Here is an 18,707-nt window from a genome sequence, read left to right on the forward strand (position 1 = left end):
TTGGAACCTTGGAACTCCCTCTGCTCTCTAGGGGCGGCTGGAGGGGACCTCCGGGAACGGCAGACTCTTGCAATGTGGCCCCTGGCCCCGCAACGCCGGCAAGCCGCTTCTCTAAACGAGCAATTTGACCTATAGTGGTTTCCCCCGCAACCCCTGCAAGGGGACAGAGGGGCCCGGGGGCGGCTGGCAGGAGGCTCACGACCCCTGGAAGCACCCAGCCGGCATACCTCCTCCTCCTCAACTTCGCTGCCGCCCTCCTTTTCTGTAGCGGCTTTCGGGTTCTCTGGCACCGCTGGCACTTTAGCTGTTGCGTTCACCGAGCTGTCCATGGCTGCCAGGGATAGCGTGGAAAGCTCAAAAGCACGAGCCTCAGCCAAAGCTGTCTGAAAGGTCAAATCCCGGGTGGCCAACAAACGGCGTTTAAGGCGGCCATCCCGGACTCCGAACACTAGCCTGTCCAGCAAGTAATCATTTAAATCTGTAAACTCGCAATATAATGCAGCCCGGCGGAGCGCGGCCACAAACTCATTAATGGATTCACCCTCTGCCTGGTTTCTCTGATAAAAAACGTAGCGCCGGGCACACCGTGACGGGGCAGGGGCATAGTGGTCTTGGAGAGTTGATAGGAAAGTCTCCCAAGGCACATCATGGATAGAGACGGGAGCGAATAAAGCTCTGGCAGTCTCGAACATCTCGGGGCCGCAGAAACCGAGAAAATAAGATCTTTTGCGGTCCCCAGAAATCTCGGTATACCCATTTGAAATTAGAAAGCAGTCGAAGCGGGCAACGTAGGAATCCCAGGTCTCCCCTTGTGGGTTGAAAGGGGGAAAAGTAAGCTGTACAGACATTGTCACTTACTGCAGATACAGATGCTGGATGGAAATGCAGGGCTGAAATCTCGTCGCCAGTATAATAACTGAGGCCTTTTACCAGAACATGTGAGTTTAATCAGAACATGCCAACAGGGCAGGTACAGGCTTAAGGAATTACACAAGAGAACACAGACTTATATACAGGACGCCTTCTGAGGCAACTACCAATCACATACAAAGGAGGGTTCCCGCTTTAACAGTAACTATGCCTATGCGGCCAATCAGGACCCTGGAGAGGGATACGCGAGCTCGAATCTGACAGCCGGCTTATTGCTATGCAGACACAGCACCCATGGCATTGTGAGAGCACAGGGCACAGTGCTAATTCCCAATCAATGCAGCTTTTGTGCTTGTAATGTGTATTTTGTCAATCCCAAATGTCTTCCAGTGCTCAGCTTCATGTGGAGGGGGTACTCAGAAGAGAGCAGTGCAGTGTATCAGGGTGGACGACCATGCAACCAAGGAGGAGAACTGGTGTGAACGGGAGACCAAGCCCCCAGAGTCTCAGAAATGCAACTTACTTAAATGTGTGAAAAATACTGGTGAGTATATTCCAGCAAAGATCGTTCCAAGAAAATCATCCTGGCTCAAAATTGCAGACATTTATATTTTACAAGCGGGTTTATTGGAGACCTTCTGATATTGCTCATTCCAAAGTTTCATTTGTTGATATATTTTTTGGATTAATCTCTGACTTTAAGGATGGGAAATTTATTGGAATATTAAGGTGCTGCAAAGTCCCTGAGGGGAGCGATGTCTTCAGAGGGACTTAGAGCAACCCAGCCATGGGGCGTCACTCACGAACGCGAATCCTAGAAAGAAGACTTGGACACATCTCTCTCTGGGTGAAATGACAAAGTATTGAGCTGTGCACCTCCTTTTATTGGGGGAATATGCAAATGGGAATGATTACACATACATGTCAAGTGATATACAAACATCCAATAACATAACTCTAAGATATGACACAACTTCCGAGTCCTTCCCATCTCCATATGGCACGTAACTAGTTTCTACTGAGCAAATGTCTCTCATGGCCAATTTCCTGGGACATTTTGTTGTTTAACACAGCTATCTCCTGTTTACCACAAAGCAAGGTCTTTTATCACAGCCTTTGTCCTGTTTACCCCAGGCAATGTAAATTGCATATTTTGATCACACAGTTCTTTTCCTGTTGACACATTCTTGTTATCCGAGGAGAGTTGCTTGAACTGTTTTATGGCCAGTCACTTCCTTAAGCAGATTTCACCAGAAATGCAGACTCACTTTATGTGACCTACGTGCAGTCCTGTCCTGGCTAATGGAATCGGAGTGTATAAGGCATTTGTTGTTAGAAGTCCAGATATAGTGTAATCCTATCCTAACATGCTATGGCAGCTACAGAATATGCATTTTTAATATATCTGCATATATCCGCATGTCTAAATATTGGCTGTGTCCATAGAACTTGGTTATCTAGGCTATCAAAATAACCCATTGTCTGAGTTTATGTTTTATATTATAGGTTAGTGATGGTGAACCTTTTTTTCCTCGGGTGCCAAAAGAGTGGGTACATGCTATTGCGCATGCGCGAGTGCCCACACCCATAATTCAATGCCTGGGGAGGGCAAAAACTTCTTCCCCTGCCACCCAGAGGCCCTCTGGAGACTGGAAACGGCCTGTTTCCCAACTTCTGGTGGGCCCTGTAGGCTCGTGTTTCACCCTCCCCAGATTCCCAAGGCTTCCCTGAAGCTGGGGAGGGTAAAAATGCCCTTCCTCATCCCTCTGGAGGCTGTCTGGAAGCCAGAAATGCCCTCCCCAGAGCTTCTGTGTGAGCCAAAAATCAGCTGGCCAGCACACACATGCATGTTGGAGCTGAGCTAGGGCAACGGCTTGTGTGCCAGCAGATATGGCTCCGCGTGCCACCTGTGGCACCCATACCATAGGTTTGCCATCACTGTTATTGGTAGTTGTATACACATTAACTCCAGCTAAAAAAAAGATCTTTATTACAAACATTTATCACAAAAGATTACCTGTCATTTTTTATTTAGAACCATTTAATTTATCCTATGCCTCCTATTTCTGTCTTAATCTTCTATTTTGCTTATGCATCTCTATTCTTCTGTCCTTCCTCTAACCTTTACTAAGTTCTATCTGACTCTTGATCTACTTTCTTTCTATTTATTGCCGGGTATCTTTCATTTTCTCTCTGATACTTTGTCTTATCTTAACTCTGCTGCATGAAACACCAGTAACTTCTCTTTGTGCTCGTACACATTTACAGGCTCATTCTGCATCAAGGACAGACTCTCCGTGAACTTCTGCGAGAGGGTGCGAGATATTGGAAAATGTTCTGCACCCTCGGTGAGGACCCAGTGCTGTCAAACATGCGAAAGATCCTTGGCTGTCAACGAAATGGAGCATGAGAATTAACCAAATCTGAATCGTTACCCAAATAAAAACTAAACTTGCTAAGGTGGACTTCGAAATAAAGAAAATTCTTCTACAATTTCCAGCATACTCTATGGACCTATAATTTAAACCTTCCCAGAGGCATGATAGACTTTTAAAACTTTGGACTCATTATTTTTGTATGTTCTATACATTATCTTATTTTTTTCTCTGTACCTGTTGACCTTTAATTTCATTTTCCTTCTCTGGATCTCTCCCTGCTTGATCACTCTGGTTCAATTTAAATAAGGTTTTCTTGCTTTAATGAGGCTCTGACCTAGACTTCCTGATCAATAATACAGTGGAACCTCGACATACGAGTTTAATTTGTTCCAGACCCGAGCTCGTAAGTCGATCAACTCACATCTCGAACAAATGCCTTTAGACTTTGTTTTTTGCACCGAGATAACCAGAAGCAAGGATTCTTGCGCCACCTAGTGGAAGCTCGGCTCGTATCCCGAATTTGAGCTCGGGTGTCGAACAGAAATTTCATTCTCGTTGTGGCTCGTAACTTGGAATACTCTCATGTGGAGCAGCTCGTATCTAGAGGTACTACTGTACAGCATAAACGGTGTCCCAAATACCTCTTTTATTTTACCAGCTGGTAATTATTTTCATTCCCAGCTGTAATAGATTCCAAACAATGATAACCTGTCTTTCAGGGAAAACAGATAAGCACACAAACTTTGATCTTCCTGGACAAGGTGCCAAAGACCAATTAGCAAGAAATTTTGCAATGCCAAACAGACAATACAGAGTCCCAGCTAGAATGACATGAGTTGAACGAAGTTGCTTCCTGCGATGAGTCCTCCCTTATGCTCCACTTATAAAACCTATGGGAGGGGACAATTATCTCCCAGCCTTACTTCCAAGTAGTCCTTCTCCTCTGTTCTTGCCTTTTGGCAGCTCTGCGCGCATTGAGAACAGGCTCGGCCTGTTCCTCCTCAGCTTCCTCGCTGTCCAAATCTGCGGCTAGATCCGCAGTCTGCTGGATCAATGAATCAATTTTTATGTTGATTCGGCAAAAAAACTCTGTTGGAATACAGAAAAAGATTTTGACATATCCAGCTCCGGATCTTATTCTGTATTAAAACAGTCCTCTAGGTCAGAGGCTCATTAATGTACAAGTTATCATTGTCATCCATTGACTTAAATATTCCCTCCCCTTTTCAGAAATTGAAGCTACATTTTGTAGAACCTGAGGGTCTCCAGATATTTTTTTGAATTCAGTCAGCAGAATTCAGCCGGGGTATCAAACTCGATTTCATTGAGGGCCGCATCAGGGTTGTGTTTGACTTCGGGGATGGTGGGTGTGGCCAGGATGGGTGTGGCCAGCTCAATGACACTTATGTTGGGTTAAGCAACATGGCTTCTTGACACCACCAGCAAAAATGGGCTCCCGGCATCCGTTTTCAGCTGCCACAGCCTCCTGCGACAGCCTCTGCCAGCAAAAACAGAGCTTGGGAGGGCCGTCCATTTTTGCTGGCAGGTACACCATGGGCCTGTCCTTCGCTGTTTCCAGGGTGGCTCCACGGGCCAGATTTAAGCACCCTGTGGACCGGATCCAGCCCTCGGGCCTTGAGTTTGACACCATTGGCTTATACTTTAAAAAAAATGATGGGAGGTTTTTGACACTTTCCCTTCTGAGGATTCTTCTTCTGAAGTTCTATATGTGAAGAATTGTAAAAGTTGCTGTATTTGTGTATAACAGATTTATACCTCTAACTGAATTAATTAATTTTGTTCTTCAATATGGTGCTATTATACCATGGTGCTAAAACAGGGGTGAAATGGTTCCGGTTCGCTCATTCCTGTCAGTCGTCAGAGAGCCAATTGCGAAGGGAGTGTGAGGCTCCACCCACAATCTCAGACACCACCTTTTGGGTTCTTTTATCTTCTGTGCATGCACGAAATGTTTTGCACATGCAAATTTGCACATGTAAAAGAACCCAAATGGTGTCACATCCTTTCACAACCAGCTCTCCAATAACTGACAGGTACAAGCAAATCAGGAGTATTTCACCCCCGTGCTAAAACCTACGTGGCATCTAAAACATTCATTTTATGGCTAGGTTCAAAGAAGAAACTAAGTCTATGCCATTGCGATGGATGAATTCAGCCATCACTGATTATAATCCTAGAGTTTTCGGCTTAGCATGTCAAGCTAGCTTGTGGTATAGTGGGAAAAATGGTTAAATAAACCATAGTTTAAGATAGTGGGGGAAACCAGTGTTGAAAACATGTATACATTTATTGTATAGATGAATGGATAGTGTAATCTTGAAATTATGCTTTATCAGGGTGTTGCTGTGCAATGCTGGCTGTATTGTTTTTTCGAAATATTACTTGATATATTTTGCTAAAAAGGCTTTAATTTGTAAACTACAGAAAGCCATACGGCCCCTTGTGATGCTTCAAGTGTCTCTGCTTTTTTGACGCTTCCAAAGGTTTAATTGGATTTCTACATGAAAGGCTTTGTGGTGAATGGCATTGGTTCGATGCACGTGAACAAGTGCTTTCAAGGTCAACAGGTAAAGTCTTTCTGTTCACGGAAAATGAGCTGCATCTCGCCAGCCAGAGATGAGAGCAGCGGGCTTGTCTTCATCAGAGACAAAGCTATCTAACGTAGAAGCCTGAAGATGCACTTGAAAATGGTCATAATCTCATAGCACTATGGAGTTGGAAGGAATTATCTTCCAATTCAGATCTCTGCAATATTGAAATTAATTGTCCAGCCTTTTCTCTAAAATAAGCAGATACAGTGATACCTCGTCTTACGAATGCCTCATCATACAAACTTTTCGAGATACAAACCCTGGGTTTAAGATTTTTTTGCCTCTTCTTACAAACTATTTTCACCTTACAAACCCACCGCCACCGCTGGGAGGCCCCGCCTCCTGGCTTCCGTTGCCAGCGAAGCACCCGTTTTTGCACTGCTAGGATTCCCCTGAGGCTCCCCTCCATGGGAAACCCCACCTCCGGACTTCCATGTTTTTGTGATGCTGCAGGGGAATCCCAGCAGGGGAATCCCAGCAGGGGAATCCCAGCAGCGCAAAAACGGGCACTTTGTTGGCAACGGAAGTCCAGAGGTGGGGTTTCCCAGCGAGGGGAGCCTCAGTGAAATAGCAGCATTACAAAAATACAGAGGTCCGGAGGTGGACTTTCGAGGACTTCGGGAGCTTCAGGGGAATCCCACAGCGCAAAAATGGGCACTTTGGCTGGCAAAAGGGGTGAATTTTGGGCTTGCACACATTAATTGCTTTTCCATTGATTCCTATGGGAAACATTGTTTCGTCTTACAAACTTTTCACCTTAAGAACCATGTTCCTGGAACCAATTAAGTTTGTAAGACAAGGTATCACTGTATATTGTTCCACCATTGTACATTTTCATTATACGGGTTAACAACAGTTCATTGTTCCTAACCGTTCCTGACTGTTCAAATTTACAATGGCCTTGCAAAATGTGACTTATAGGCCATTTTTCACAGTTACAATTTTTGCAGCACCCCCGATGGTTACATGATCAAAATCCAGATGCTTGGCAACTGGTTCATATTTATACCTTTTTGTTGTAATTTCTATGGGCATAGAAAAAAACTTATGATCATCTTCACTATAGCTCAGTGGTTCTCAACCTTTCTAATGCTGTAACCCCTTAATACATTTCCTCATGTTGTGGTGACCCCCAACCACAAGTCTAACGCCAATTCTCCCAATAGAGTTTTAAGCTGATTGGCAGGAAGATCAGAGGGACATCCCCACTGTAAACGCCTGATTAATTGGATTGTAAAAATATATTCCAAATCACCAGAATAGAAGCTTTAGTTCCTAACACCACGGGAAATTTGTCTTTTCCCATGGTCTTAGGTGACACCTGTGAAACGGCTGTTTGACCCCCCAGAGGGTCCCGATCCCCAGATTGAGAACCACTGCCATAGCCAAATCTGAATACAGCTATCACGCCTCCCCTTACTTTTGTCTTCAAACTAGGCCTCCACAGGTTCCTTTAGCCTTGTATTTTTCAACCTCGGCAACCTTAAGGTATGTGGACTTCAATTCCCAGAATTCCCAACTAGCCATGTTGCCTGAGGAATTCTGGGAATTGAAGTCCACACATCTTAAAATGGCCAAGGTTAAGAACTATTGCTTTGGCCTGTCCTCAGAGACCATGTTCTTAAGTCCTCTTGCAATCCTCTGAAACCTTCCCCAACTGCCAATAGCCCTCTGGAAAAGGAGCATTCAGAATCAACAGAGAATTCCAATTGGGGTTTCAACAATTTGAGTAGAGGCAACTAATCACGTTTTTGATAACCAAGCTTCTTCCAGTTCTGCCAAGAAATGCATTTGCCCTTCTACCAGTCTTTTACTAATGTGTTATGTTCAGCTTTTATCAATTAAAGAAAATTTAGCTACTTGCCTAATCTGTTATCATACTGAACCTTGTGGGTTCAGTACAAAACCTTAAAATGTTAATGTGCTCCTCAACAAATAATGCTATCATTTGTCCCTTTTGTGGCTATTCATATACTGTGACTTAATCAACTGAAAAAGAGTCCAAACACCTATTTGAAAACTTCTCTTGGTCAGTAAGCCACTCCCACCCAGTCACATGGCCTTTAAGCCACCCCCTGGTCACATGATTGTCAAGCCACTCCCATCTGGCCACATGGTCAGCAAGCCACTCCTACCCGGTCACCTGACCATCAAGCCACACCCACAAAATAAGCCATGCCCATCACTGGTGGTCAAGCATTCAAAATAATTCACCTGTAACTAACTCTGGAAGAAAACACCATTCTTATTTATTTATTTATTTATTTATTTATTTATTTATTTATTTATTTTGTATGTATGTATGTATGTATGTATGTATGTATGTATGTATGTATGCATTTATTTATTTATTTATTTATTCCAATACACAATGAGGGCTTTAGTGGGTATATATCTATATACACATAGTAAAATACATGATGAAGGTTATAGAGGAGATACTCATAGTAAAATATATCTAAGAAATAATAGAAAAGAAGGTATAGTAATAGAACATATCAATGAAAGAATAGAAGAAGAGATATAGGAATAGAAGAAAGGTATAGGAGATATAGGAGAGCAATAGGACAGGGGACAGAAGGCACTCTAGTGCACTTGTACTCACCCCTTACTGACCTCTTAGGAATCTGGATAGGTCAACCGTAGATAATCTAAGGGTAAATTGTTGGGGGTTTGGGGATGACACTATGGAGTCCGGTAATGAGTTCCACGCTTCGACAACTCGGTTACTGAAGTCATATTTTTTACAGTCAAGTTTGGAGTGGTTAATATTAAGTTTAAATCTGTTGTATGCTCTTGTGTTGTTGTGGTTGAAGCTGATGTAGTCGCCGACAGGCAGGAGGTTGCAGCATATGATCTTGTGGGCAATACTTAGATCTTGTTTAAGGCGTCTTCTTCATTGAGATGCCTGTATAAGATCCTCAACCCTCAACAGCCTAATCAAAGAATCACCAAGACCTCTCCTACCAACACTGATAGGGCAAGCGATTGGTATATAATAATGAGAGCAAACCTCATTCCCATCTAGTACTGATGATTTTTCCTAGTTGGATAATGAAACCAAGCTCAGAGAGCATTAAGAACCCCACAGCCCAATCCTGACCTGCAAATATCCCGTTCTATCAAAACCCACAAGAGGATCCCAGGAAACCCGTATATTGTTTGTATAAAATCTAAAAGGCTAATAGACCTAACACTGAAAATACCAGTCACACAAAGCACACATAACTCGGAAATAACACACACACACACACACACACACACACACATACACGGAGAGACACCAAAACCTAAGCGGACAAACATAAATATACACTGCTCAAAAAAATAAAGGGAACACTCAAATAACACATCCTAGATCTGAATGAATGAAATATTCTCATTGAATATTTCATTTGCACAACTATTCCATTTGCACATGGACACTGACTGTCAATCAGTGTTGCTTTCTAAATCGACAGTTTGATTTCACAGAAGTGTTCCCTTTATTTTTTTTGAGCAGTGTACATGGCTTGAATCAATACCTCCTTGTTCCTTTTTCGCTCCCTCCCTGCTTCTACCCTGTTCTGTCAGGCTCCCTGGTAGACTCCTCCCAAAAATTCACAGGTACAAATTTCAGACACACACACATTTGAAAATTCAAAACAATGTTCTTTATAATGAAAATTCACTTAAACTAAGCCCTCTTTTGGTATAGCGAAGAGCACTCGTACAAACTGGTAATTTGTACAACTCCCTTATCAGTTCTGTGATACTTAGCTAGCAGCTGTGAGGCAATTCACAGTCCTTCTTCTTTCACAAAGTGAAACACACTTTGCTCTGGTTTAGTTTCAAAGCAGGGAAAAATCAGCACACAAAAGGTCAAAGTCAGTAAAGCAGTCACAAAACACAATGATCAGATAATCCTCCACAATGGCCAAACCCACAGGCTGCTATTTATAGCAGCCTCACTAATTACCACAGCCCCACCCAACCACAAGTGGCCTCATTTTCTTTGATAATAATCTCTCAGTTGTTGCTGCCTATGCATTGCTCTCCACATGCGTGGCTGTATCATTAACACTTGTTTTGAATCCAAGGAGGAGCTAGATAATTGATCTCCTTCTGAGCTGTCTGCCACACTCTCCTCCTCCCTGTCACTCATGCCTTCTTGGTCAGAGGAGCCTTCATCAGCAGATTCAACCGGGGGCAAAACAGGCCTGCAGCATGTGGATGTCTCCCCCACATCCACAGTCCTTGGGGCAGGAGCTGGGCCAGAGGTAACCACAACATACCCAATTTTCTCCCGCTTTTTGGAAAGCTGAGCATGTCCCAGTGGTGAGTTCCAATTACCTTCACCGCCGGTTTGCATCGCAATGTTTCACGTGTGTGCACTCATTTCGCTCGTGGGTACGCACATCCCTTTGTGCAAATTCACTTTTGCATGCTCAGAGGTTTCACCCCCAAAAAAACAACTGAGGAACTGCTCAGCTGTGCTTTGGGCAAAGAAATAAAAGTTAGTATTAAGCTGTGGGCAGGCAGGAGGGCTTTTTTTTTCACAGCAAATCCATCCAAACATAAAAAAAAAAAGCTGAAAATTACAAAACAAAACAAAACAAAAATGACGGCCACACAGACTGGCACAGACAGAACAGGATTTAAGACACCATCTTCACGTCACCAGCAGGTCGCTAACGGTTCAGGCAATATGGTTCGAACCAGGAGGAACCCACCCCTAGTATGGCCACTAGGAGAGGGAAAGGGCCAATTTGATGAGGCGTAATAAATCAATCATGGTGTCAGCGTTCCAAATAACATCCAAGAAATAAATCAGAGTCCAAACCTTGGCTTTCTTCCACGTTCCAATTTATTGTCAGTCATGTTGGTTACGAACTCTAGTCCAGTGTTTCCCAACCTTGGCAACTTGAAGATATTTGGACTTCAACTCCCAAAATTCCCCAGCCAGCGAATGCTGGGTGGGGAATTCTGGGAGTTGAAGTCCAGATATCTTCAAGTTGCTAAGGTTGGGAAACACTGCTCTAGTCAAACCGGTACTAACTTTCCCATAGTTAGTAGAGTAGTAGAATTCATTATTGGCCAAGTGTGATTCAACACAGAAGGAATTTGTCATTGATGCATATACTCTCAGTGTACATAAAAGAAAATATACATTTGAAAGAATCATGAGGTACAACACTTAAGGATTGTCATAAGGGTCAAATAAGCAATGAAGAAACAATCAGTATTAATAAAAATCTTAATGATACAAGCAACAAATTACAGTCACACAGTCATAAGTGGGAGGAAATGGGTGATAGGAATGATGGGGAAAAACTGGTAGTAATAGTGGTTCAGTCTTAGGAAATAGTTTGACAGCATTGAGAGAATTATTTGTTTAGCAGAGTGATGGCGTTCAGGAAAAAACTGTTTTTGTGTCTACTTGTCTTGGTGTGCAGTGCTCTGTAGCAAGGTTTTGAGGGTAGGAGTTGAAACAGTTTATGTCCAGGATGTGAGGCGTCAGTAAATATTTTCACAGCCCTCTTTTTGACTCGTGCAGTATACAGGTCCTCAATTGAAGGTAGGTTGGCAGCAATTGCTTTTTCTGCAGTTTTGATTATCCTCTGAAGTCTATGTTGGCCTTGCTGGGTTGCAGAAACAAACTGGACAGTTATTGAGGGAGAGCATTTCACCGAGGAAGCCTTCGCCGGCGCCATCTTAGAGATCAGTTCCCCCACCCAGGTTAAGATTCATCCCTCATCCCCATCCCCACAAGTTCATCACATGGACCAGTCCAGTTGTCTGCATGTCCAGAGACTTCCTCTGTACTTCGGTGGTGCTGAACAAAGGATGACCTTGGATCTTCAAGAAAGGAATTGGTTGTGGCTAGTATCTTTCTCCCTCATGCAACCACCCTTCCCAATTCCCATGGTACTACTCTATTATTATTATTATTATTATTTATTATTTATTAGATTTGTATGCGGCTCACAACAGTGATAAAAACAATACATAATGACAAATCTAATAATTAGAATCTAAAATAACAATAGTACATTTTAAAAGTCTAAAAAACAAGGAACTCCAATATAAAAAACATACATACAGTCATATCATGCACAAAAACTACATAGGCAGGGGGAGATGTCTCAGTTTCCCCCATGCTTGACGACAGGGGTGGGTTTTAAGGAGTTTACGAAATGCAAGGAGGGTGGGGGCAGTTCTAATCTCTGGAGGGAGCTGATTCCAGAGGGTCGGAGCCGCCACAGAGAAGGCTCTTCCCCTGGGTCCCACCGGATGACATTGTTTAGTCGACGGGACCCGGAGAAGACCAACTCTAATTGTGGCAGGCCAAGGTCTCTAACTCAAACGATGGCTTCGGCCTGGTACCTTTCTACCTCCAAAAGCCGTATAGCGCTTCAACCATAACGGAGCGGTGCTATCAAGATACTTCAGTCACTAGTTTCAGGAGAATTTGTTTGGCAGGTCCACCTTTTCGTCTTATTTGCAGGAATTGTCCTGCCATCTGTTGGCCAGAAAGAACAGTGAAACCTGGAAGGCAATCCACGTAGATCCATACCAGTGATTTCAAGGTGTAGTTAAAAGAGCAGCATTTATTCATAGGCTGTATTTTCAGTGATGCGGAAAATGGATCAGCATCCAAAAGGCGCCCATAATAATATAGTGGAATTGGCTTTTTTAGAAATATATTAATTTTCTTGAATCAGGCAAGAATGTCAAGTGGCCTAGCTTTACCCCTTTTTTTCTACCAATAAAACTGCAAAAATATTCCCTTTGGAGATATTTCTTTCCACCAAGGAAAACAGAAGAGTTTCAATTATTATTATTATTATTATTATTATTATTATTATTATTATTATTATTATTATTTAGATTTGTATGCCGCCCCTCTCCGAAGATTCAGGGTGGCTAACAACAATATAAAAAGACAATGTAAACAAATCTAATATTAAAAACAATCTAAAAAATCCCAATTTAAAGAACCACTCATACATACAAACATACCATGTATAAATTCTATAAGCCTAGAGGGAAGGGAAATTTCAATTCCCCCATGTCTGACGACAGAGGTGGGTTTTAAGGAGCTTGCGAAAGGCAAGGAGGGTGGGGCAACTCTGATATCTGGGGGGAGCTGGTTCCAGAGGGTCAGAGCCACCACAGAGAAGGCTCTTCTCCTGGGTCCTGCCAAACAACATTGCTTAGTCGACGGGACCAGGAGAAGGCCAACTCTGTGGGACCTAACCGGTCACTGGGATTCATGTGGCAGAAGGCAGTCCCGGAGATAATCTGGTCCGATGCCATGATTATAAGAGAGAACCGTTGTAACTGTCCTATTAGAATCCCAGAGCTGCTTCTGTCCAGATAAATTGTATTAAATGAAATGCAACTGAAAAATGGCTAAGATCTCTACCAGAAAAACCCCATATATTCTCAGGATTTTGTTGAAAAGCATTGACAGTTCAATTTACAGCCGAAAGAGCAGAAAACAGATTCACAAATTGAACTGTGTTTACTGCTTTGAGGGAGGGAATGGAATAGATTGTTTTTGTATATAGCTAACCCTATTCTAGCTAGTCAAGCAAAGCTTTAATATATGTAATTGCCATTTGCTACTTAAAATTCTGTTTCCCAGCTTATAAAATAGAATGGTGGAAGATCTTAAGCATAAAACGTATCAGGAAAGACTTCATGAACTCAATCTGTATAGTCTGGAGGACAGAAGGAAAAGGGGGGACATGATCGAAACATTTAAATATGTTAAAGGGTTAAATAAGGTTCAGGAGGGAAGTGTTTTTAATAGGAAAGTGAACACAAGAACAAAGAGACACAATCTGAGGTTAGTTGGGGGAAAGATCAAAAGCAACGTGAGGAAATATTATTTTACTGAAAGAGTAGTAGAGTCTTGGAACAAACTTCCAGCAGACGTGGTTGGTAAATCCACAGTAACTGAATTTAAACATGCCTGGGATAAACATATATCCATTGTAAGATAAAATACAGGAAATAGTATAAGGGCAGATTATTTATTTATTTATTTATTTATTTATAAATTTATTTATTTATAAATTTATTTATTTATTTATTTATTTATTTATTTATTTTTTAGATTTGTATGCCGCCCCTCTCCGAAGACTCGGGGCGGCTCACAGCAGAGAAAAACAAATCATAAATAATCCGAATACATTTAACACATTTAAGATTTAAAAAGAAAACCCCATATAATACATACACACTCACAAGCATACCATACACAATTTAAACATGCCCAGGGGGAGATGTCTTAGTTCCCCCATGCCTGACAGCAAAGGTGGGTTTTAAGGAGTTTACGGAAGGCAGGTAGAGTAGGGGCAGTTCTAATCTCCGGGGGGAGTTGGTTCCAGAGAGCCGGTGCCGCCACAGAGAAGGCTCTTCCCCTGGGGCCCGCCAACCGACACTGTTTAGTTGACGGGACCTGGAGAAGGCCCACTTTGTGGGACCTAATCGGTCGCTGGGATTCGTGCGGCAGGAGGCGGTCTCAGAGGTATTCTGGTCCGATGCCATGAAGGGCTTTAAAGGTCATAACCAACACTTTGAATTGTGACCGGAAATTGATTGGCAACCAATGCAGACTGCGGAGTGATGGTGAAACATGGGCATACCTGGGTAAGCCCATGACTGCTCTCGCAGCTGCATTCTGCACGATCTGAAGTTTCCGAACACTTTTCAGAGGTAGCCCCATGTAGAGAGCATTACAGTAGTCGAACCTCGAGGTGATGAGGGCATGAGTGACTGTGAGCAATGAGTCCCGGTCCAGATAGGGCCGCAACTGGTGCACCAGGCGAACCTGGGCAAACGCCCCCCTCGCCACAGCTGAGAGATGGTTTTCTAATGTGAGCTGTGGATCGAGGAGGACGCCCAAGTTGCAGACCCTCTCTGAGGGGGGGCAATGATTCCCCCCCCCAGGGTGATGGACGGACAGATGGGATTGTCCTTGGGAGGCAGAACCCACAGCCACTCCGTCTTATCCGGGTTGAGTTTGAGTCTGTTGACATCCATCCAGGCCCCAACAGCCTCCAGGCACCGGCACATCACTTCCACCGCTTCGTTGACTGGGCATGGGGTGGAGATGTAAAGCTGGGTATCATCGGCATATTGATGATACCTCACCCCATGTCCTTGGATGATCTCGCCCAGCGGTTTCATGTAGATGTTGAATAGCAGGGGGGAGAGGACCGACCCCTGAGGCACCCCACAAGGGAGAAACCTAGGAGTCGACCTCTGACCCCCCACTAACACCGACTGCGACCGGCCAGAGAGGTAGGAGGAGAACCACTGAAGGACAGTGCCTCCCACCCCCAACCCCCCCAGCCGGTGCAGAAGGATACCATGGTCGATGGTATCGAAAGCCGCTGAGAGGTTAAGGAGCACCAGGACAGAGGATAAACCCCTGTCCCAGGCCCGCCAGAGATCATCCATCAACGCGACCAAAGCGGTTTCCATGCTGTAACCGGGCCTGAATCCAGACTGCTGGGGACCTAGATAATCGGCTTCTTCCAAGGACCGCTGGAGCTGGAGTGCCACCACCTTCTCGACAACCTTCCCCATAAAGGGAAGGTTGGAGACTGGATGGTAGTTGTTAAGCACAGCTGGGTCCAGGGAGGGCTTCTTGAGGAGGGGGTGCACGAGCGCTTCTTTATAGAGTGATGGAAAAACTCCCCTCCCCAAGGAAGCGTTGGTAATCTCCTGGGCCCAGCTCCGCGTCACCTCCCTGCTGGCCGAAACCAACCAGGAGGGACACGGATCCAGTAAACAGGTGGCGGAACTCACAGCTCCAATGGCCTTGTCCACTTCATCAGGTGTCACCAGATCAAACTCTTCCCAGACAGGTGGACAAGTACGTGCCCCAGTCACCTCGACTGACTCGTTGTCAGTCGACTCTGTTTTACAATTGGAGTCGAGGTCGGCCCGGATCCGAGCGACTTTATCAGCGAAAAACGTGTTAAAATCCTCGGCACTACTCTGCAAGGGCTCCCCAACTCCCCCCTGGTTAAGAAGGGAGCGGGTCACCCTAAACAGAGCGGCCGGGCGGCATTCCGCTGATGCAATCAAGGCGGCATGGTACGCGCATCTTGCCGCCTTGAGCGACACTTTGTAAGTCTTAATAAAAGCTCTTACAAGTGTTCGGTCGGATTCAGACCTACTCTTCCTCCATCGCTTCTCTAGACGTCTCTTCTGGCGTTTCAACTCCCGGAGCTCCTCGTTGAACCATGGAGCTCTATGGGGTCTAGCGCCTCGGAGAGGTCGCAAAGGCGCAATCCGGTCAAGAGCCTCCGCTGCGGCCTTGTTCCAGGCTTCCGCAAGAGACTCTGCCGAACTGTGGACAAGTGCCTCTGGTATAACCCCAAGCGCCGTCTGAAAGCCCTCTGGGTCCATCAAGCATCTGGGGCGGAACATCTTAATTGGTTCCGCCTCCCTGCGGGGAAGGATTGGAGCCAGGAAGTCAAGCCGTAGTAGAAAATGGTCTGACCATGACAAAGGCAATGTTTCTAAGCCCCTTAGTCTCAGACCATTACTCAGTTGCTCGGAAAGGAGTACCATGTCAGGTGCGTGCCCTCCCTCGTGAGTCGGACCCTGTACTACTTGAGTCAGGTCCATGGCTGTCATGGTGGCCATGAACTCCTGTGCCAACCCAGAGGTTTCACCGAGTGACGGCAGGTTGAAGTCCCCCAGGACAATAAGTCCGGGGAACTCCACCGCCAACCCGGCTACCTCCTCGAGTAGCACAGGCAGGGCTTTTGACACGCAGCTGGGATGCAGGCACGTGAGAAATAAGCCCACCTGAACCCCTAAGTCCAACTTCAGCAAGAGAGACTCGCAACCCGCAATTTCCGGAGCAATGAGTCTACGCAGGCAAAGGCTCTCCCTGGCTATAATAGCCACTCCTCCCCTCCTTCCCTGGGGTCGAGGTTGATGCCATATCTGAAACCCGGCTGGGCAGATTTCAGAGAGAGGAACACCTCCCTCCGGGCCCAGCCAGGTTTCAGTAATACATGCCAGATCGGCCTCCTCATCCAGGATCAAATCCCGGATGAGGAGAGCTTTATTTACCACCGACCTGGCATTAAGCAGCAGTAACCTGAGCCCAGGGCCAGAGTTACACTCATCACCAGTACCCAAGATTGGGCTCACAGAGCCAGAACAAGGGACCGTTATTAAGCAACGATCCCTCGTTCCCCTGGAACGGCTAACTCTGATTAGATTAGATGGACCATGAGGTCTTTTTCTGCCATCAGTCTTCTATGTTTCTATTTTTTCCTGCTTGCCATATTTTTTGGAGTATAAGATGCACTGGACTATAAGACACACCTTAGTTTTGGGGGAGGAAAATATGGGGGGGATTTGCTTACCAGATATTTATCTATCTAGCATCCTTAGCCTGATCAGCTTCAGCACATTATTTTATCCCTTGGTTAAGGCTTTAAAAAACCTTGTTCTGAGCAAACCTGCAAGCCAATAATAGCTGGGAACATCGTTAGCACCTGGCTAGGGCTGAAAAGAGACATTTGGAACAAGTTAAAGCAATGATAAAAAACCTGCAAAGACTTAGGGCTTGGAAAACATTTTTTTGCAGAGAGTAACAATGAAAAAGCCAATAAGAGCTGGGAACATCATTAGCACCTGGTTAGGGCTGGTAAGAAACATTTGGAGCAAATAGAGCAATGAAAAAACCCCTGTAAAGACAGGGTTTGGAAAAGATTATTTGCAGAGAGCAACAATAAAAGAGCTTGCAAGCAGGCAAGAGCTGAGAACACTTAGCACCTGGTTAGGACTGGAAAAAATATTATTCGGAACAAGTTAGAGCAATGATAAAAAGCCTGCAAAGACTCAGGGCTTGGAAAACATTCTTTGCAGAGACTAACAATGAAAGAGCCTACAAGGTAAGATCTGGGAAGATGTTGGCACCTAATTAGGGCTGGGGGGAGCTTCAAAAAATGCTACAGAGTATAAGACCCACCCAAATTTTCAACCACTTTTAGGGAGGAAAAAGGTGTGTCATATACTCCAACAAATATGGTAATTTATGAAGTGCTTACATCCGCAAAGGTTTACATAGGGGACAGATATATTACAAGTATTTTATATAAAGCTGGAACATTAATTGTGATGTATATGTTATTTCCTATGTCCAAAGGAAATGTGGTCACTATTTTTTTTGCCCGTCATCTATCCAGGTTAAGATCCCTTCTTTCTTTTTCTATCTTCCAGCCTTTTTCTTCAAAACTTTACACATGAAAGCAAGTCAGGGATCATTCTTATAATTTGCATCCTAATGCAGGTTATTTTTCCCTTTCTTGAAAAACAGAAAAGCTATTTTCTACAATACTTGTAAGAAGATGAAATGCAATTTCTCGCCTTTCTCGACAGCTGAAGGGAGAGTTATGAGTCACTATGAAATCACCAAATAATACACCATGCCTGAATAAGGAATATTATCTGTGGGCGGTTAGGGTTATCTTGGGTCTCTTTAATTGTTCCAGATTTCATCATTTAGATTGTATTAGTGTGGTCATGGACCATTGGCAACTGAAGACTACATAATGTGCATCAGATCTGGAAGCGTCGGAACCTGGGCTGTCCGTCAGCCCTCAGATGGAGTCTGTAAGTGGCTGATGAGAAAGAGGAACAGCTGGGTCCAGTGCCTGACATACAGCTGCATAGAAGGCAGAGGAAAAGAGAGCAGTGGAAATCTGTGAGCTGATCCTTGGAATGGAAGAGCAACCACTGCTAGCAAAGCCCCACTCTAGTGCTGGGGATAAAAGGTGTTGTGGTTAGCTCTGGCCCAGCTCCTGCCCCAAGGACTGTAGATGTG

At 44.5% G+C, this 18,707-nt stretch overlaps 1 protein-coding gene across 1 annotated transcript in view; it reads left to right on the top strand.

Annotated features, from left to right (window-relative positions):
• The window catches only part of ADAMTS12 (ADAM metallopeptidase with thrombospondin type 1 motif 12), a 229,634-nt gene extending 223,968 nt beyond the window's left edge, over positions 1-5,666 (top strand). Inside the window, exons 22-23 of the mRNA XM_070743485.1 lie at positions 1,261-1,414; positions 3,139-5,666. Coding sequence (XP_070599586.1) covers positions 1,261-1,414; positions 3,139-3,287 — 303 coding nt within the window. The 3' untranslated portion in view covers positions 3,288-5,666. The remainder of the gene's footprint in view (positions 1-1,260; positions 1,415-3,138) is intronic.
• Positions 5,667-18,707: the final 13,041 nt, after the last annotated feature.

This window comes from Erythrolamprus reginae, chromosome 2, assembly GCF_031021105.1.
Source record: "Erythrolamprus reginae isolate rEryReg1 chromosome 2, rEryReg1.hap1, whole genome shotgun sequence".
In the NCBI taxonomy this organism is placed as follows: Eukaryota; Metazoa; Chordata; class Lepidosauria; order Squamata; family Dipsadidae; genus Erythrolamprus; species Erythrolamprus reginae.